Source organism: Elephantulus edwardii, unplaced genomic scaffold, assembly GCF_000299155.1.
Source record: "Elephantulus edwardii isolate Elephantulus edwardi_28Jun2011 unplaced genomic scaffold, EleEdw1.0 scaffold00072, whole genome shotgun sequence".
Taxonomy (NCBI): Eukaryota; Metazoa; Chordata; class Mammalia; order Macroscelidea; family Macroscelididae; genus Elephantulus; species Elephantulus edwardii.
In genome coordinates, this window is record NW_006399822.1 from 13194321 (window position 1) to 13216022 (window position 21702).

General features: G+C 37.3%; 1 protein-coding gene and 1 pseudogene across 1 annotated transcript in view; one reads left to right on the plus strand and one right to left on the minus strand.

Annotated features, from left to right (window-relative positions):
- TMEM68 (transmembrane protein 68) overlaps window positions 1-21702 on the minus strand; it is an 87329-nt gene that overhangs the window by 54521 nt on the left and 11106 nt on the right. The window contains exons 2-3 of the mRNA XM_006888840.1: window positions 7176-7343; window positions 3847-4040 (exon numbers count right to left, since the gene is read on the minus strand). Coding sequence (XP_006888902.1) covers window positions 3847-4040; window positions 7176-7343 — 362 coding nt within the window. The remainder of the gene's footprint in view (window positions 1-3846; window positions 4041-7175; window positions 7344-21702) is intronic.
- Window positions 18131-19988, plus strand: LOC102854817 (annotated as a pseudogene).

The following is a 21702-nucleotide window of genomic DNA, read 5'->3' on the forward strand; positions in this document are numbered from 1 at the left end:
CCTGTCACCAAGCCCATGTTTTCCGACTACTGATTCTTCTCTGTTCCCAACTTTTGCATTCCAGTCACCCATTATTATCAATGCATCTTGATTGCACGTTTGATCTATCTCCGACTGTAAATGTTGGTAGAAATCATCTATTTCTTCTTCTTTGGCTCTGGTTGTTGGTGCATATGCAGAAAAAGTATTTGCCAAAAATCCAGTAACTATTTTAAGGAAAATCCTCAAGGATTGGATTTCCTTTCTTTTGGTCACAAATATGAATCTTTTTTGATCAGTTGGCCAGGCTGCTGTTTTTCAGATTCCAAAACTATTTCATGTATTCCACTTTGAATTATTAATGAATATTTGCTCTTGCTTCTTCTCATTTAAAGTCATTGCTAGTGCATAAAATTCCAGCTAATTGATGACTAGCAATAACAACAAAGTAATTTTTTTAAAAAAAGTATTACCTTAGGACAAGTTATTTATCATGTCTATGTACAAAAATCTATGTACAAAAGAGAGATAATGTTAATATAATTTACCCCTATCTCAAGGTTATTTTATGGACTGAAATAATACAGAATTTTCTTTTATTACATTTTCCATTTGCTTTCCAAATCAATTCATTTTTCTTCCAATTTATTTAGATATGAAGTCATCCAGAAATTCTTATTAAAGTAACTTTTCAGAAATTCATAAAGCATTATATCAAAAAGCATGTAATCTTTCCAAAAAATCTCAATTCTTGTAAGCTTGTTTTTAAAATCTGAGTTTTCTCTTAAAACTTCTGTACTATGTCACAATTTCAAAGTGGTATGTACAGCTAAAGCACTTGGCTGCTTATCAAAAGGTCAGCAGTTTGAGTCTACCCGCAGCTAAACATGAGAAAGATGTGGCAATCTACTTCCCTGTTCGATTCTACAGAAATCTACAGGCTGACTACAAATTGCAATCTATGTGATGGTAATGGAATTTTTTTAAAAATCCTGTAACAACAGAAGCCTTGATGGCCTAGTGGTAAGAAGCTACACAGCAATCAGGCAGTTTGAATCCACCAGCTGCTCCATAGAAGAAGAATGGATAATCTCCTCCCATGTGATTTACTGCCTCTAAAAACCAGCTGAAGGGTCTGCTGCGGTCAGTTCAAATTCAACAGTACATAACAACAGTCACAACAGTGTCGTTTGGAAAAGTCAGCAGTCATTGTAAGAACAGTGACTGTAACAATGAGCTTGCATAGCAGAGACTGAGAATGGTATAGAAAAGGGCAAAGTTTCTTTGATCTGTTCATAGAAGTCGGAGATGCCTTGATGGCACTGAACAACAACAACGGTCTCAAATTTTTTATCAAATGTTGTTTAAGACTTATAACTTTGTGAGGATTGTTAGGGGATTTTTCAGGTAAGATACTGGTGCAATTTTTAACTCTGTTCAAATAATATTAAAAGATTTCCCTCAAGTATGTGGAAGGCCCCTTTAATCTCAGTGTCAGCCGACTCACTGTGAACTGCAGTCAGGTATGGCACCTCACCAGCTGCCTGAAGTCTGCCTGGCTGTGTGACCACAAAGGTCCCTTCCAGCCCTTCAATTTCTCTGTGCCTGAGTTTCCTCATCTGCAATATTGGAATAATTACACATGTCACCTGCTTTTGGTACTATAAAAGTCCCACAAAACTTTGGTAGTACATATTTACCAAATAGATATTTCTATTATGAAAATTATCAATGTTGATGACTTTTGCATTTTACAAATTTACAGAAAGCTATTTCATAAATTTTCTTAAGTTTTTTACAAAAACTTTAACTAAATGACCTAGGTTTTCTTTATTACCTAGAAATTCTCTGAAGAATTAGGAAGTCTCTTCCTCTAGCTCATTTCTTTCTTTCAAATCCTCTTCCAGGCAATATATTACTTATTAAAGGATAAAGAATTAGAATCCAAACACACATTTACATGATTTCAATCTATCTTTATCGATCTATCTTAAATGTTAGGAGAAATAATTTTAAAAAAATAAAATAATTTACAACTGAAGCTATGAGTAGGTTTTTAGCTTTTATCAGTTTTTATATACATGACTTAGACTATCCTTTTGTGTTAATATAAATTATATTATCATTAATTTTTGCACACTTATGTATACATCCTTTCATGCTATATATTATCCATTCAGTTTGAGATTCTGTTTTCTACATCAATGCCTATGACTTTTTATTTTAAATTTTTTTTATTGGTTTACATACAGTAATATTGCCTATGACTTTTTGGGAAGTAAGGAAAATGTGGTATAAGTTAAATTTACCAAGAATTCTATAAAAATAAAATTAAAAATTTCTCTTCTCTAGTGCTTATATATTCTGTATGTTAAGAGTAAAAAAGTCTGTCCAATTCAACAAATACTTAAGACTACTAAGTCCTGAGCACTGTACTAGAACATCAAATTAAAATGACTGCCTTGTCCTCAGGTAGTTTACTGTCTACTGTAGGACTACACTGTTGAAAACCTTGCATTGTTTTATTATTAACTACTTAGCTCAAGTACATTAACTCTCCAGTAATTAGTAAAATTATATTCCTAAAGCACGACAGTAATAACTTATCTCTCGGAGTTACACATACATATTAAATATAGGAGAGAAAAAAGAGCTCAATATTTTACTTCATCATAAATTTATGATTAGAGAAAAAAGAAAACATTAAATTCTTCAAATACTGATCTTAGATTAGAGTGAATTATCCATAATTATTTCCCTTTTTAATCAACAATCCGTATTTGCAATCAAGACAGATAAGGTAAGCATGCATGTTGTTGTTGTGTGCCACTGAGGTAGAAATGACCCAGAGCTGATCCTCCAAGGGGTGTTCAGAGTCTGTAAATCGCATGAACGGTAACTGCCCAGCTTTCTCCAGTGGGTGACCAATAAGGGTGCATACTGGTCTATTTACATAGCAACAGTGGATATTAAAAAACAAAACAAAAAACAAACCAACATTAAAAAACCAAACTGAGATTACTGGCAGCGATCTCTAAGTAACTGGCCTAAAGGGAAAATTCCAACAAAGGTACTATTTCTTTTTTTAAAAAAAAGAAGCTAAAATCAAGCAAACAGAAAGCAAAGAAACACTGTTAGTAAATATTTCACAGGATAAATATGGACATAAAAAAGTGGGGAAATACTATCTCAATGCAAGTAAACAAAACAAAAGGTATCCATACTTGTCTACTACAGAGAGACTAATTACAGAGAGAAGAGAGGAACACTGAATTTTACTGAAAAATTAATTTGCATAGCCTTTGAAAAATGTCAAAATTCATATCAACATTGTAAGTTGATCATATCTGCCAATAAAATATAAAACATATTGAGTCCTAGTGTCATCTAAATTTAGTCACAGATAAAAAGAATTGTAGTCAAGACAATAATCCCTAAAACAAACCAAATCTAGTTACATCAAAGAATTAAAATATCCAGAATATTCTTATGTTTAAATTGACTGTTATACATTTAAATACATATGTTGTTGTTGTTGACTGCCATCAAGTCAAGCACGACTCATTGAGACCCTATGAACAAAAGACCTGACACCTTTCTGTAACTATCATCTAAATACATATATACCCAAAGGAATAAAAAGAATTTTACAAATATGATGGGAAAAATAACTTTCTGAAATATAAAGTTTAGCTGAAATGTCCAGATTGACTGTTTTAAATAATTTTCTATGCATGGAAGACTTTCTCTAGTCTACAAAGTATTTATTTCTTTATAGAGTTATAAATGCAATTTTTTAAAGAATTACAATGAAAACAAATACCCATATATTTTGGTGACTAAGTATTTTAATCTTATACAACTTACCACTTTTGCATCAATTGCAACCTGAGCGAAGCCTCTACGATTACCCCAAATAATGTTGTAGGTTTCATCACTAATTAGAGCTTCTCGAACTCCACCTGGTGAAATAGCTAGCAAGTGTCCACTTTGTAGGATTTCAACACATTTTTCTCTTGGTCCATGTATAGCACAAAATACATCAAGTAACAAACTAAATCCTGTTTAAAAAATAATATTACGATTCATCATTATTACTTCTTGATTAATTATTCAAGAACAAAAAAAATCATGGTAACCTTCACAGTGAACTAACTAAACCCTCAGACAGGAAATCAATTCTGACTCACAGAAAGACCCGGTAGGACAGAGCAGAACTGTGCCATTGGGTCTCCAAGGCTTGAAACTGCTACATAAGCAGACTGCCACACAATTCCCCTGAAGAGAGAAGCTGGTGGGCTCAAACCAGCAACCTTTTGGTTAGAAGCCTCGCACTTTAACCACTGTACCACCAGGGCACCTACACAGTAGAAAATTTGTGCCTAAATTCATAAACTAAATTAGAATTATTTATTATTTAAAATAATAACAAAACTCTTATGGTTAACATAGATTTATATTGCTAGTAAAGTAATAAAACTCAAACCCCACCACTGTGGAGCCAATTCCAACTCACAGTGACGCTGCAGGACAAAGCAGAGCTGGCCCACAAACTTTCCAAGATTATTAACTTTATGGAAGTAGATTGCTACATCTTTCTTTCCCAGAGAGGCTGGTGTATTCAAACTGCCAGCCTTTTGGTCAGCAGCCAGGCCCTTTAACCAGTGTCACCAAGGCGCCTGTGTGAAAATAGTACCTACTTTTTATGGATCATCTCCCTATTGATCAAAACCAATCTTGGAATATGGGGATCCTTAGGTCAGTTTTACAGATAGACAAACTTGCACTTAAGAGGGCAAGAGCTTGCTCGAAGTGCATACCTAGTAACTGGCACAGCAGAGATTCCACCACAGTGGAATCTCCGTCAGTTCCTTCCACTGTTTCCTGCTTTAAGAACTCTACAGTATTTACTGAGATGTCATAATATCCCACCAGCAATCACACATCTAATCTTCCTTATATAAACCCTACAAGGAAGAGAATCATTGAGAAAAAAGTCACTTTAACTGTACCTAACCCCAGAAATACTGGCAAGACCACCATCATACTCTTTATAGTTTAGATGTTATGAACTCTTAGTTTTTTAAAAAATTAGTAATAGCAAATATCACTTAATTTTTATGAAGGTAAGGGTGTTATACTCAGAAACAGCTAATCCTACCATTACATAGCATTTCAAACAACAGCTATACAGGGACAAAAAAAAAATATCCTGCCAGTGATTAAATATCTAATTAAATTCTAAACAAGAATTTTTAAAAAATTATGTTAGTATAGGCCAGAGACTAGGAATACGCTATTGTGCAATGAAAATTGTGCAGCTAACTAAACTTTATATGTCTTTATCTATGCTGACCTGATTATTCAGAAAGTGATAAAGGGCTTAATGCTAAAATAGTAAGCAAATCATAAATAGAAAAAAAATTTGGAAAAATATTCACATCCTAAGGAGTCCTAGTGTATAGTGCATTATATGTTATGCTGATATCAAAAGGTCAGTAGTTTGAGTTTATCAGCAGTTCCATGGGAGAAAATTGGATAGTTTTCTCCCATAAAGGTATACAGTCTCATAATCCTGAGGAAGAGCTGCTAAGAGTATGAAATGACTGAATAGCAACAGGGTTTGTTTTCTAAAAAAAAATCCTGTCACATTACTCAAGAATGAAAAAAATTAAAGAACCAAAGGAAAAAACTTAAGTAAATTATTTTAGCCATGCATTAAAACTGTTCCTTACAGAACATAGTGTCTATAGACACAGCAATGTAAAATGCTATCATTGCTTTAAACATTATCTATTTTGTGCTTAATATGTAAAAAATATGCAAATGGAAAATACTAAACTTTTTCTGTTAGGCTCGTTATATTATAATGACATTTTTTTCTCTACTTTTCAAATTTGTTATAAAGTGATTATATTTTGAATGAAAGCATTATAGCTTATTTAGGCCTTTAAGTGATACAGTGATATCCAAAAATTAACCAAATTTATGAAAGGTACTGCAGCATCTTAAATAGTGGTCATCACGATTTAACCTAGTGCTTGATTTTTGTTTAACTGGTTGGAATTTACATATTCAATTCCAAATAGTCCACAAAATACTTTCTTAGCTTGTTTCCACTGATTCAGTGGTAAAAGAAAATAATATTTTGTTTCAATGAGCTTAAGAATTTTTTTTTCAAAGTAAAAAGTTTTTATGAACAAAGTACACAGCCCTCAATCTTACAGTGGTAAATTACTAGGCCATCGAGGCTATATATTACTACACAAATTATATTCTAGCTAAATTTTTTTTTAAACTCATCTTGAATTTATCTGTGATATCTGTGCTGCCAATTCATGCGTAGGCAGTTTGCATCTGCCAGCGACCACATGGGACAAAAATGAGCAATTTTTTTCCTGAGCAACTTATAGCCTCTATAAACTCACTGAAGGATCAGCTATCAGTCAATCCTGACTTGCTAGCAGTAAGGTTTTTGAGTTTATCAAACCAAGATACTGGCACATCACAGCCAAATGAAAGGCTAGAAGTTTGAAACTACCCACTTGCTCTGTGCAAAAGGTAAAACTCTAAGGAGCAGTTCTCTGTCCTCTATAGTCACAAGGAGTCGGAATCAATAGCACTGGGTTTAATATCAAAATCAAGAGTAATCAAAATTTAATAATAAGCAAGTTATAACCCTAAAACTCAGTATCTCATGGAAAAAAAAGGGGGTAAAACCAACATACAAAAAATCACCCACCTTCTACACTAAAATATAACTTAAAAAATTAATACACCAAAATATGACTTTGGTATTGTTATGTGCTGCTGAGTCAACTACAACTCATAGGAACCCTAGAAAAAATAACTCTGAACTTTGTCCTATCCTGGGCCACCTTACCATCTGTCACACCTGCCCCATATAACTACAGAAGTTAAAATACAATTATTTTTTTTAGAAGTTATGGTTTATTTTTCAGTTAAAGCTTACAATCTGATTTTTTTAATGAAGATTACATAGCTATAAATAAAGAATTAAATATTACTTTGGACACAGTGTTTTTGTATTTACTTTTATAATCTATAATATTTTCTTTTTATAAACAAGAAAATCAAAGCTTTTCTTTTCAAATGATACAGCAAAGTCATGTACTACCCACATAATATGATGTTAGTTAAATATTTTCTTATCCCCATCTATAGTGAAGATTTACCTGGAATTTTAAAAACAAAGTGATCAGCTACTACGCGGCAAGTTCTACCTTTATGGATAAAAATTTTAGCCATAAAGTAGTAGAAATCTATGGGAATAGCTCCATGGTAAAAAATTATAAGTGCTGGTCCTTCTTCTGGTATTTTTTCCATTCCATGAACTTCATAACCTGTTGGACAAAATACATATATATGAAATGTAGTGGGGAATTTTTGGTAATAAGATAGTAAATACAGAAACAGTCTTTTCTTAGAAATGTGTATGAGCCTTCCTTTTTTTGTCTTCCCTCTCTTTCCCTTCCTGTCTCTTCTTGAACAAGTATATTCCATTTTCTTGGGCTGGAGGGCTGACTCAGAGCAAGCAGTAAAAATCCAAGCAAAGTTATGAGCATTTAGGCAGAAGAGGGTGCTGGGGCCTGGGAGCGGGCTTCTGTATACCCAAAGTCTGGGTGAAGTAAGAGCATCCACGTGTTTACATGGTCTGGCTCAGGTGTCAGAGTCAGAGTGGGATCAGGGCATGTCAGAGATTACAGAGACAATGTGCTGGAGGGTGTCAGAGTGTGAGCAGTTGAGGAGTTAGGGCCTGCAGGATGAGAAGGGCTCCTAGGAAGGGTACACACCAGCACAAAGTGTCAATCAACATCTGAGGGAGTGAAAGGATGTCTACAAGTGGTGGAGGAAAGGGTCAGTAATGAAAGATTGGTTATTAGCTGCCAAATGAGTAAATCAGTCAACCATCAACTCCAACGTAAACCAGGCTTCTTTTGGACAAAGAATATAAAACCAGAAAAAGATAAAACTCTTAAATTCACGAGAGACTGCTGCTACCATGTGAACAAAGAGAAATGCTAGGTAGTCTTCAAAAAGAAAACCTTTCTCAAGTATGTCAGATATAAGGTCACAAGGCAATTGGGAGACCTGAGCTCCCAAAGGTTGAAAATCCCTATAACAAAAAATGAAAGACAGTGTGGGAGAAAAGGTAGCTTCCTCCAAGTTCAAGTGCACATCCCAAAATAAGGCAGGCACTTGAATTTGGATAAACCACCTATCTTCAAATGTGTTACATGTTCTCCTGAAATATGTGAGGTCTATCCCAAAGGCACGCAGTTCAAGGACACCAGCTACTCCATGGGATGATCGGCAATCTCCTCCTTGTGATTAGCTGCCTCTGAACATAGCCACAGGGTAAGCTATGAGTTGGTTCCAACTAGGTGGTATACAAAAACAAAATATGTGCACATATATTCCCAATGAACATTATAAAAGGTATCAGTGAATTTTTGTATCGTTTTAACACAGAGAAAACTAAGTTTCTACACAGATGTAGTGATGAAGATATAAAGACATGAGATGCTGAAGTATGATTATGTCAAGTAAAACCACCTAGTACAATCTGCAGCATTTGTAACAAAATATTAAGAATTCAATACTTCAAAGGCTACAGTTACTTTCTGCAAACCAGTGGCTCAAGGAACCTGGGGGTGCTGTTAAAGCAACCAGCTGCTAAATAACTAAAAAATCAGTGATTCCACAGGAGAAACATGAAAAAATTTTCTTCTATCACGGTACAGCCTTGGAAACCCTACAGATAGTTTTTGTGTCTTATGATGTCGCAAATGGTAGAAACTTAGTGGCAATGTGTTTGCTTTGTGTCGCTGAAAACATTACATTTAGCTCTGAATTCTGAACTAGGGGTAGACTTACCACTTAACATAGATCACAAAAGAGCAAAGACTTTAAATCAAACGCCTCAAGTTGAATACTGAATTGAATACTAGTGATTCTTGTCAAATGATAACTTTGCTGTACTTCCATTTCCTCATAGATACATGGTGATACAACATCATGCTATGAGTCAGAACTGGCTTACAGACAATGATTTTTTTTAATGTGACACTGTGTGATAGAACAAACATTCAAAAAGTACTTGTAGTTATTATTATATGTATGTGCAATGACAACACATTCCCCTAACAAGTATGTCACTGACAGTGTTTGCTAAAGGCAACATTATACTTCAAGGACAGAAAATTTAATTCTATTTTAAAATCCACGCTTCCTTGTGTGAAACCATTTTGTTGCTCAACATGATAACATCCTTGTTAACTCTACTGAATCCTCTGTATTTTTAAAATTCAAAAAGGAAGGAAAAAAAAGGAACCACCAAATACTAAGGTATTGTGTTGCTGTTGTTGAGTACCATTGAGTTGGAAAAGATCCATAGCTGAACCTCCAGTGGATTTTCAGAGGCAATAAATCGCATGGAAGGAGACTGCCCATCTTTCTCCTGCAGAGCAGCTGGTGAATTTGAACCATGTGCCCTTGGGATTGCAGCACAGCTTCTCAGTGGAATAATGAAGTAGAAGCTAATAGAGAAAAGGCACTCAAATCCTGAAACAGGCCATCAAAGGACAATTTTAGTGATGGTCAATTTAGTCACACTTATTCCCAGACATTCCAGGACAACAGACTTTAGAAGAGGAGGCTGAAAACAACTATGAGATATCATCTCACCCAAGTAAGAATAGCAAAATTTAACAAAAGAGCAAACAACAAATACTGGCAAGGTTGTGGAGAAACTGGAACCCTTATTCACTGTTGGTGGGAGTGTAAAGTGGTGCAGCCACTACGGAAGACAGTATGGCACTTTTCTTAGAAAGTTGGAAATAGAAATACCATTTGACCCAGCAATTCCACTACTGGGAACATACCCTAAAGAAACTATAACTGCCACCCAAGCAGATACATGCACACCCATGTTTATTGCGGCTTTGTTCACAATAGCAAGGAGTTGGAAACAACCTAAGTACCCATAAACAAACCAATGGATAGAGAAGCTGTGGTATAGTCACATAATGGAATACTACACTGCATTGAATAACAAGGGACTCATGAAATATTCTTCAAAATGGATGACCCTGGAGGACATTATGCTGAGTGAAGTGTCTCAGTCACAAAAGAACAAATACTGCATAGTGCCACTGTTGTAAAATGGGACTGACATGGTGGGGGAAATGAGAAAGATGGGATAAATTATGTATACTGTATTGAAACAGATGAGAGAGAGAACTGTTTAAAAGGTATATATGATTAGGTATTATTGTCATGACATGTGTCCAGAATGAAGGCTGCACAGTAGAGTGGACTTTGGGGGAGGGATTGTATAATAATGAAAGATTTTTTCCTTTGCTTTTCAAAGAGAAGAATGAACTAGAGGGGAGAGGTGGGCAGGGAGAAAAGTGCAACAATGAATGAATGCAAATCCAAAATCTCTGTACACTTCCATTAATAATAAGAAGAATAAAAGGATGGAAAAAATATAATAATAAATAAAAAAAAAGGAGGCTGAAATTGGATGAAAGAATTCCTCCCAAACAGCATGCACTGAGGGGCACAAGAGGGAGCTGCCTTGGAGAGAAACTGGCTGGAGTTGGGGAACTCAGCCTCAGGGCCACTCCCCAGACTTAAACAACAATAGATTAAAAGGGGGGGTGCTACAATCAGGTGAGAGACTTCCTCTTAGAGCAGGCCCACTGAGGTGCCCAGGCAGGAACTGCCTACAATTTCCCTGGAGAGAAACTGCCACTTCTCAGACCATGGAGGACATCAGACTTTAGGCGAGAAGGCTGCAATCAGGTGAGAGACTTCTCAAAGAAGGCACATTGATGTGCAGTGGGGAGGAGGAGGGGGAGGCAGCCACTTGAAACTCCCATGGAGAGAAACTGCTTCAGCTGGAGAACCTGGTCTCTTTACAAGGCCCCACGACACCCAGGACAGTAACAGACTTTAGAAGAGGTAGGCAACACTCAGGAAAGATTCCCACATGGCTGTGCTGTAGACCAAAAAGGATCTGAATGACTTTAGGAAAGGCAAACTTGCTCCTGCATAGGCCCAGAAGGGGCTTACCATAGGGCCTTGCTTATCCCCATAAACAGAAAACTTTAAGCCTGAAACTAATCAGTACCTTCAAAAAGTTAGGGAAGTATCACCAGCCTACACAGATACAAGAAAAACAGCCTAACACATAAGATGAAAGCGGCACACAATGTCAAGAAAGTAGCAGGCAGCCTCAAACATAATACAAAACAAAACAAGCCTTCTCCCAATAAAGCAGAACATATTGAAGACTCAATGAATACCCCAGAGAAAAGAAGGCAGAAAGAAATATATCAATGTGGAATTATATGAACACCTATTGGAAAAAGTTCAAGTGATAGAAGAATGGAAACCATAAAGCAAATGGAGACAGGGAAGCAGAAGAAATATATCAATGTGGAGAAACAGGAACAACTACTGAAGAAATTGCAAAAGATGGAAGAATGAATTGACACCATAGATAAAAAGGGAGAAGAAATTAAAAAATCACAAGACAGAGGATATAGCCAACCAACACAGTACTGGAAAGAATAGAAATGCATGAAAATACAATCCAAAATATCAGACAGAAACAGTAGAAATTTTCAACATGCTGGGACACAAATGAGCAAAACAGAGAGGCAGAAAATGGAGTCAGTGAGCTGGAAAAGAAGAATCTCAATCAGAACATGTTGCTGTTGTTGTGCCGTCGAGTCACAAGCTACTCATAGCGACCCTATAAACGAAAGTCCTGGATACCTCCTGTATAACTTTCGTCCTTTCTCTAGTTTATAGGGTTTCCAGAGGCAAGCTATTGTGGAAGTGGATGACGCTTCGACTCCCAAGCTTGTTTTAATCAGGGAGCTTCACCAAACACTGTCCACCATGGGTAACTATTCTCTCATTTGACTCATCAGTGTCACAGTGTTTGGCTTCACTGCAACCAAGAGTTACCTCTGTACAGCAAGTGGACATACCAGGGTTACATGACCTAGAAGAATATTTCACCAAAAACAATTAAAGGCAGGCCTGAGGGTCACGGAGTAGAGTCATCCACCTTTGGCTTGGGAGCATGGCTTTCTGTCTGCTAGGTCAACTGCTCGTTCTCTGCTGTTGTTGGCGATGGTGTTGTTAAGTGCTGTCGAGTCGCAGGCGACTCATAGTGACACTATGAACCAAAGTTCTGCACACCTCCTGTATAACTTTTGTCCTTTCTCCAGGTTCATAGGGTTTCCAGAGGCAAGCTGTTGTGGAAGTGGATGCTCCTCCTGCTTCCAAGTGTGTTTTAATCAGGGAGCTTCACCAAACACTGTCCACCCAAAGTAACCAATCGGAACATACAAGAAGGAAAAACACAGAGGAGACGGAAGGAAAAGAAGAAAACATTAGAATCATGTGTGATTGCATCAAAAGGAACAACATAAATATGATGGAAATTCAAGAACAGGAAGTGGGTATGAAAGCACTAAGAAAATTGAGCAAAGAGGTACTAGAAGAAAATGTCCTATATATTATACAAAATAAGGAAATTAACATTCAAGAAACTCAATGAACCCTAAACAGACTAGATTCCAAAAGAAAAACATAAAACATCACAACACATCATAGTAAAATTCTCCAAAATCAAAGATAAGGAGCGAATACTAAAAGCAACATGAGAAAAACCAAGAATCACCTACAAAGTAGATCCAATTAGATTAAGTTATGATTTCTCAGCAGAAATAATGAAAGCAAGAAAACAACAGGATGCCATATCCAGAGGGCTGAAAAAAAACAACTGCCAGCCAAGGATTCTGTACCTAGTAAAACAGTCCATCAAATATGAAGGACAAATCACATTCTATAGAAGAGCAGAAACTTAAGAAATTTGTGAAAACAAGACCAACTCTTAAAGAAATTTTAAGGGAAGTCCTTCACACAGAGACACCAAAGGAAAGTGGATGGACCATAGTAACCAAAATCAACAGAAAAAGAAACACAGCAAAATGGCAGTGATAAAACATGGCCTTGTCAACAAGGAAAAAGACAGATTAAAAAACAAAGGCTGGAGCAAATGGCATCCACAAAAAAGAAGGAGGGTCAATATTAATTTCTGATTAAATAGAATTCAGGATGAAAACCAGTATAAAAGACAAGCAAGGGTACTACATAATAATCAAAGGCACAACTTAAAGGTCAACATAACTTTTTTAAGAAAACATAACTTTGGTCAACATCTATGCACCAAATGACAGACCAGTAAAATACATAAAACAACAGTTAACAGACTTGATGAAATAGTACCATAATAGTGGTAAGAGATACACCATTGTCACCAAAAGACAGATCAACTCCAAAAAAACTTTTAGTCAACTCAAATTTGTGGATGTTTTCAGGGTATTGCACTCAACCAAAAACTTTCTTTGTAAGTGCACATGGTACATTATCCAGAACTGACCATATATTAGAACACAAATCAAGCTTGGGGAAAAAAAAACCAAACACTGAAATAATGCAAAGTGTCTTCTCAGACAACAATGTCATAAATGTAGAAATTGAGGATAAGAATTAACTAACTACTTATGTAGAAGCTAAATAACTGACTGCTTGAGCATTACTGTAGGGTCACAGAAGAAATGAAAAGTGAAATAAAATAGTTCTTCAAACAAATGAAAATACAACATATCAAAACTTCTCAGATACAGTAAAAGCAGTTTTTATAAGGCTAATTCATGGCAATAAGCACATACATTTAAAAAAAAAGGCATAAAATAAACTACTTCACCCAACATCTCCAGTATGTAAAAAAAGGAACAAGCTAATTCCACAGCCTTTAGAAGAAACTACAGTGATAAAGACTGAAAAAAAGAGATAAAAAAACCGAAAAGCCAAACCATCAACAAGACCAAGAGATGATTCTTTTAAAGAGTTAAAAATAAAGAAATCATTGGCAAACTTAACAAATGAAGACATTAATAATTTGAATGAGAAACAGGCAATACGACAACAGAACCAAATGCAATAAAAGATAATAATGAGTATTATGATAAGCTATGTTCTAATAAGTTAGAAAACATAGAGGAAATGGAAAAATTCATTCCAGAAACACACACGCTACTCAAATTGGCACACACAACACAAGCAAAACACTTGAACAGACTAATTACCAATGAAGAAATTGAGCAGATCATAAAAAGGCTTCAAGAAAAAAAAAAAAAACAAAAACAAACCCAAAAACCTATATATATTGGCCCAAATGGTTTCTACCAAACTTTGGTGGATTCCAACAAACTTTCAGAGACAAACTATCATCAATTCTACTTAAAGTACTGTAAAAAGGAGAAGAGGGGGGAAAAAGGAGCACTTTCAGAATCGTTCTAATAAGCAAGGATAATCCTAATAACCAAACCAGGTGCAAATATTACCAAAAAAACCAAACTTTAGACCAATATTCTTCATGAACATAGATTTACAAATTCTTAACAAAATCCTAGCCAATATCCAACAGTATATATATTAAAAAATAAAAAAGTTCATCATGACCTAGTAGGATTCGTAAGAGATATGTAAGGATGGTTCAGCCTAAGAAAAGCAATCAACATAATTCAACACATTAATAAAGATCAAAACCCACATAATCCTATCTTTGATGAAAAATAGGCCTTCAACAAAATCCAACACCACTTTCATTTTAAACCCCCAACAAAATAGGAATAGAGGGGAATTTACTCAACATAGTTAAAAGTATATATGCAAAACCAAAAGCCAACATAATTTTCAATGAAGAAAGACTACACTCATTCACCTTCAGAAAAAAGACTAGCCAAGGATGCCCACAATCATCACTCTTAGTCAATATGATATTGGAAGTACTAGCAATAAGGGAAAAGAAGGAAAGAAGAGGTCTCCAAATTCACAAAGAGGTGGTGAAACTTTATATGCGAATGATATGATAGTTTAGACAGAAAATCTCAAAGATTCAACAAATAAACAATAAACAAAAAACTATTAGACCTAGAAGGCCAATTTAGAAGAGCACAGGTTATGAGAGGAAGATACAAAAATCAAGTGAATTTGTCTACTTTGCAACAAAGAAAGTAAGAAAAAGGAAATTAGAAAAGCATTAACATTTACAAGATGAAACAGGTTAAGAATAAAGCTAACAAGAGATAAAAATCCCTTTATAAAGAAAACTACAAAACAATAGTACAATAAATAAAATGCAAAATAATTAAAGGAAAGAAATATTCCATGTTCATGGACAGGAAGATTCAACATTGTGAAAATGATAATCCTACGAAAAGCAATCTACACATTCAACAAAATCCCAATACAGATACCAAATTCATTCTAAAGGAGACATGAAAGGCAATTTCCAGTTTTATTTGAAAAAGAGACACTGAGTAAACAAAGCTCTTCTGAAAAATAAAAATGAAGTAGAAAGTATCACACTTACTGATCTAAAACCTTCTTTACAGCCATAATAACTAAACCAGCATAGTACTGGCAGAATGACAGACATATAGACCAATGGTATAGAATGAAGAATCCTGGGATGGGTGTATCGGAGATGGTGTGATTGGCACAGGACAGAGCAAAGTTTAGGGCTGTTGTACTTAGGGTCGCTATGAGTCGCAAGCGACTTGACGGTACATAACAACAGCAACAACCTGTAGTTGGTTGATATTCAACAAAAAACAAAACCTAATAAATGGGGAAACTACAGTGTCTTTAACAAATGGTGCTGACAAAACTGAGCATCTACTTGGAGAAAATTGAAGCAGGATCCACATCTCACATCACAGACAAAACCCAACTTACATAGATTAGGGACATAGGTATAAAATTATCAGAGTAAAACAGGAAAAAATTTAGAAGCCCTAGTCAACAGAATAAATACGTCTGCAAACATAGCCCGAAATACCAGAAGAGAATGACATTGACAAATGGGACCATCTAAACATCAAATCCCTGAGTGCATCAAAAAACTTTTTCCAATCGTACGAAAAGGAAGCCTACAGACTGGGGAAAAAACATTTGGCAATGATAATCCAAGGGTTGATAAAATTTATAGACTACTACAGAGACTCCACAAGCAAAAGACTGCAAAATAGGCTAAAGACATGAAAAAGACTCTACAAGGAAACATATTCAAATCTCAAACAAATTTATGAGGCAGTGTTCAAAATCACTGGCAATCAGAGATGCAAATCAAAATAACAAGGAGGGACTCAAATGGAGATGCCTGAGAGGGAACTGCCTGCAACTCTTCAGGAGAGGAACTGCTACAATTGGGGAACCTGGACTCAGGGCCTTCTGAAATTATCAAGGACAAGGAAACTTTAGGAAAGGGGGCTGCCATCAATCAGGTGAGACACCTCCTCCCTGAGAGAACAAGAAGAGGTCCAGAGGAGAGAGCTGACTGCAACTACTCACAAGAGAAACTGCTGTAGTTGAAAACCAGGCCATTGGACCACTCCTCAAATAATCTCGGACAAATCTACTTTGGAAGAGGGGGCTGCAATCAGGTGAGACTTCCTTCCAGAGTAGGCAAAACTGACTTGGAAGGGGAGGTGTCTGCAACTCCCCTCGAGACAAACTACTTCAGTTGGGGAAACTGGTCTCTCCATTGGGCCTCACAGCACTCAAGACAAGAGACTACAGGAGAGGCAGGCCACATGAGGGTAAGATTCCCACTGGGCTGTGCTGCAGGCCAGAGAGGATCTGAAGGACTTTAGGAAACAGAAACCTTCTCTTGCACAGGCCCAGAAGGGACTTCCCATATAGCAAGCTGCCCACCTCCATAAACAGAACACTTAAAGTCTACAACTAATCAGTAGCTTCATAAAGTTAAAGAAGTAGCAGCAACTTAGACACAGTCAAACACATAACAAGAAAACTTCACATAATGTCAAGAAAGTAGGAGCCAGCCTAAAACTGAGTGGAAAAATCAAAACAAGCCTTCTCCTAAAAAAAGCAGAACACACTGAAGACCGAAAAAACCCGAGACAAGGAGGCAGAAGAAATATACTGATGTGGATTTAAAAGCAGCATGGAAAAAAACAGAGTCACTCTTGGTACCAGCAGCCAGGAAATCAAGAGACGAATTGCATTGGGAAAGTCAGCTGTGAGGGACCTCTCAAGAGTACTGAAGAGCAACAACATCAGGCTGGAGACTAAGGTGCACCTGATCCGGGCTTTCCACTTACGTGCTATGCATCTGAGAGTTGGACAATGAGTAGGGATGATAGAGAATTAATGCCTTTGAGCTGTGGTGCTGGAGAGAGTGTTGAATATATGACGGACTGGTAGGAGAACAAACAGGTTTGTCCTAGAGAGGGTGAAGCCGGGCTGTTACTTGGTGTCAGGATTCTGAAGCTTCTTGTGACATACTTTGGGCATGTTGCAAGGAGAGACTGGTCCTTGGAGAGGGCCATCTCTGGGAGAGTGGAGGGACAGCACAGGAGAAGATGACCCTCAATGGGATGGATCGATTCTGTGACTGGGGTGGTGGGAGTGAGTGTGTCAGAGATGGTGAGGTTGGCACAGGATAGAGCAGTATTTAGGGCTTCTGTACACAGGATCGCTATGAGTTGTCAGTGACTCGATGGCACATCACAACACCACCACCTACAAAGTAGATCCAATTAGATTAAGTTCTGACTTTTCAGCAGAAACCATGCAAGCAAGAAAACAACAGGATGCCATATCTAAAAGGATGAAAGAAAACACTTGTCAGCCAAGGATTCTGTACCTAGTAAAGCCGTCCATCAAAAATGAAGGAGAATCATAGCCTCTACAGAAAAGCAAAAACTTAAGAAATTTGTGAAATAAGACCAACTCTAAAAGACATTTTAAGGGAAGTCCTTCACACAGACACCAAAGTAAAGTAGATGGACCAGAGTAACCAAAATCAACAGAAAAAGAAACACAGCAAAATGGCAGCAATAACACCTGGCCTGTCAACAACCTTAATGGCTTAAATGCACCAATTGAGAGAAAAACAGTAGCAGAATGAATTTAAAAAGCAAATCCTGGAGCTGCATGCAGCCAGACGAGGAGCAGGAAGGTGCTCTAAAAATGAAAACTCAGCAGTGTGAGCTTCACGTGTGGCAGGGAAAGAATGAACACCACTTTCATCATTGTCTGCCTTTGGGTCTTCACACTGGAAAGTAAGTTAGAGGCAGGCTCTAATGTGTTCCAATAAATATATCTTCTTCAAAACTAGAAATTTACAAAAGGAGTTATCTGAAGAAAAACATCTTTCTTAAACCAACTTGCATCTCTCTTCTACACAAAAGAACCTGACACTACCAGAAAAGAAGCAAATTAAAAGGAAAGCCCATCTGCAGTTCAGAAAAACAAAAACATGGAGTTTTGAGAAGTGAAGGTAGCATGGTATTGGCCATGGGTGATCAGGACACAGCCAGACAATGTGGACCAATTTCTTCAAACTACGTCTTTTCTGCTGTCTGCTTGCAGTGTTGATGGTGGTGGTGCTGGTCGTCAATGTTACTCAGTACTTGGACAATGAGACTGCTTCTGCCATATTCATCAACAGCAGTGGAGAATTTCTTTCCCCCAAGGTGACAGCAGTTAGCCAGAATCCCCACTGTGGCTATGAACATCAGGCCCTGTCCACCCGGAAATGCATGGAGGAGAACTCCCTGCTGGTGGCTTTAAAGTGGCAGGTGCCTGAGTTGGGTCCTGTGTTCTTTGTGGAGAGCACTGACCCTTCTTCAAGCTACTTTGCCATCTTGAACTCTGCAGCCTTCTTAATGGTACAGTTCATGTGTTCATATTGCTGGTCCACCCCAGTGAAGGGATCAGAGTCCTTCAGCACCTGTAGAAGGAGAAACCAGACAGGGTCTACTTCAAGAGTCTCTTCCGATCAGGAAGAATTTCTGAAACCACCGAGTGCAACGTGTGTCTTCCTGGGGGCCTGCCCCTGTGTAACTTCACAGACCTCTACACAGGGGAGCCCTGGTTCTGTTTCAAACCAAAGAAGCTCCCTTGCAGCAGCAGGATTAACCATTTCAAAGGCGGGTACTTGAAGGGCCTCCTCACCTCCACAGAGAGTGCTTTCTTCCAGAGTGGTGTCAATATAAAAATACCCATCAAATCCAGCGGACCTGATGATTATGCTTCCCAGAAAAAAGACACTGGCGACTCAGAACTATCTCAAGACTCAGGAACTTTTCTTTCTGGATATTATTATGAAGACCAGTGGAGGCCCAGGAAGTTCAAGATGCGCTAGTTTAACGACCCTGACAAAGTCACAGAACGCTTACAAAGAAAAATGGTGTATTTATTCGGTGACTCAACAATCAGGCAGTGGTTGGTATAGCTTACTGCATTTGTTCCAGACTTAGTGGTATTTAAATTGGGCAGTCCCAAGAATGTTGGGCCCTTCCTTGGGGTGGACCAGAAGCACAACATCCTGCTGCAGTATCGCTGCCATGGGCCACCCATTCGCTTCACAACTGTCTTCAGCAATGAGCTCCACTATGTGGTAAACAAGTTGAATGGTATCGTGGGAGGAAAGAACACGGTGGTCACCATCGCCATATGGTCTCACTTCAGCACCTTCCCCTTGGAAGTATACATTCGGCAGCTCAGGAACATTCATCAAGCCATTGTCCAGCTCCTGGATCAAAGCCCTAAGACTGTGGTGTTCATCTGGACAGCCAATGTCCAAGAGCTGGAGCCCGGAGTGAGCCTTTTCAACAGTGAATGATACACCTTTCAGCTGGACATCATCCTTCAGAGAATGTTCTCAGGGGTTGGGGTATATCTTGTTGATGCCTGGGAGATGACACTGGCCCACTATCTACCCCCACAAGCTGCATCCAGATGAGATTATTGTAAAGAACCAGCTGGATATGTTTTTGTCTTCTGTGTGTCCTGTGGAGACCTATCCTGTCCTGGAAAGGACTGGAGGGATCACGCTCGGTGACCCTTCCCCATCATTTGCATTATAGGTGGTTCATGGTTGACCCCATGGAAAGATTGCTACCGTAGACATGAACAGAATTTTAAAGAGCTAGACTTACGATAGAAGCAAACAGCAACAAGACCTGGACTTTATGCAGTAACTTGTAAGGTACTTAAAAACTGCAGGTTATATTATATATACCTATAAGATTCTTTCCAGTCTTAACCTAGCCATAGGAGAACCATTACTAACAGTATCTAGATACGGTATTATCCTTGTAACCAAAGACACTAGTGAGTATATTTGAACTAGCTTTTCTTGGGAGGGAAGATGAAATGTCTCAAAAAAGTGACAAATGATCTGTCTCAAACGGAAGGGAACAGCTTGGTTGTCAGTGCAGTATTCATAGCTGATATAGTAAAGGAAATGGAACACAGCATACACATCTGCCTGAACAGCACAAATGCCTGTTCTTCAGCCAAGTGAACTAGAGAGGGATTCTGGTCTGGTTTTTGTGAACACACTGAAGACCACCTCAACTCAGGAATTTCCTTTACTGATCTTCCTTTTCGGAGTTGCTTGAAAAGGTCTGTGTGCTGGTCAGGAATTGTCTGCCCTATCCCCCATCCCTGCTTTTTTAAAGAATGGAAGCAAAAGAGAAAATGATGACATCAGTCTCTATATAAAATCTGTACTTTGAATTGTTATTTGCATTGGATGAGTGTTTCTTATTTGAGACAGTGAAATTTTACATGATGAATAATTATTCTGTGATAACTGCCTTTTGGAACTGGAAGAGTGAAATCGATAAACTGAAATTTATTTTTGTGTTCTGAATGTTAAAAGTTTTGAGAATTTACTTTTATGGAAAGAATGTGATTATCATAAAATTGTGGAAGCTGTTTCCACCCATTTTAAGTGTGTCTTTCTGTTGTTATTATCTTGAACTGAATACCAAAACTAGAAATTAAGACTCATTTAAAAATTAAAGGTACAAATTAAACTCTAAAAAAAAAAATAGCAAATTCCATTAATATGTTGCCACAAGAGAACCATCTAAGAAACAAGGAAAAAGATTAAAATAAAAAGCTGGGAAACTACACATCAAGCCAAAGGAAAACATAAAAAAGCAGGAGTGGCCATACTAATCTCTGATCAAATAGACTTCAGGATGAAAACCACCATAAAAGACAAAGAAAGGCTCTATATAACAATAAAAGGCACATTAGGTTAAAAAGACACAACATTGGTCAGTATCTATGCAATACATGACAGAAATACATTTTAAAAGTTAACAGACTTGAAGAAAGAATTAGACACCACCACAATAGTGAAAAAAGACTTTAACACACCATTCTCACCAAAGCCTGGGTCACTCGAAAGAAACTTAACAAAGATGCACAAGAACTAAACTGTATAAATAGCCAAATAAACCTTTTGGATGCATTTAGGTTACTGCACTCAACCAAAACTCAATTTACTTTCTTCTTACGTGCACATGGGACATGCTCCAGAACAGATCATGTATTAGGACACAAATCAAGCCTCAGCAAATTAAAAAACACTGAAATAATAAAAAGGATCTTCTCATCAAAACAACTATGAGATATCATCTCACCCCAGTAAGAATAGCAAAATATAACAGAACAGCAAGCAACAAATGCTGGCGAGGATGTGGAGAAACTGGAACTCTTATTCACTGTTGGTGGGAATGTAAGATGGTGCAACCATTGTGGAAGGCTGTGTGGCGCTTTCTCAAA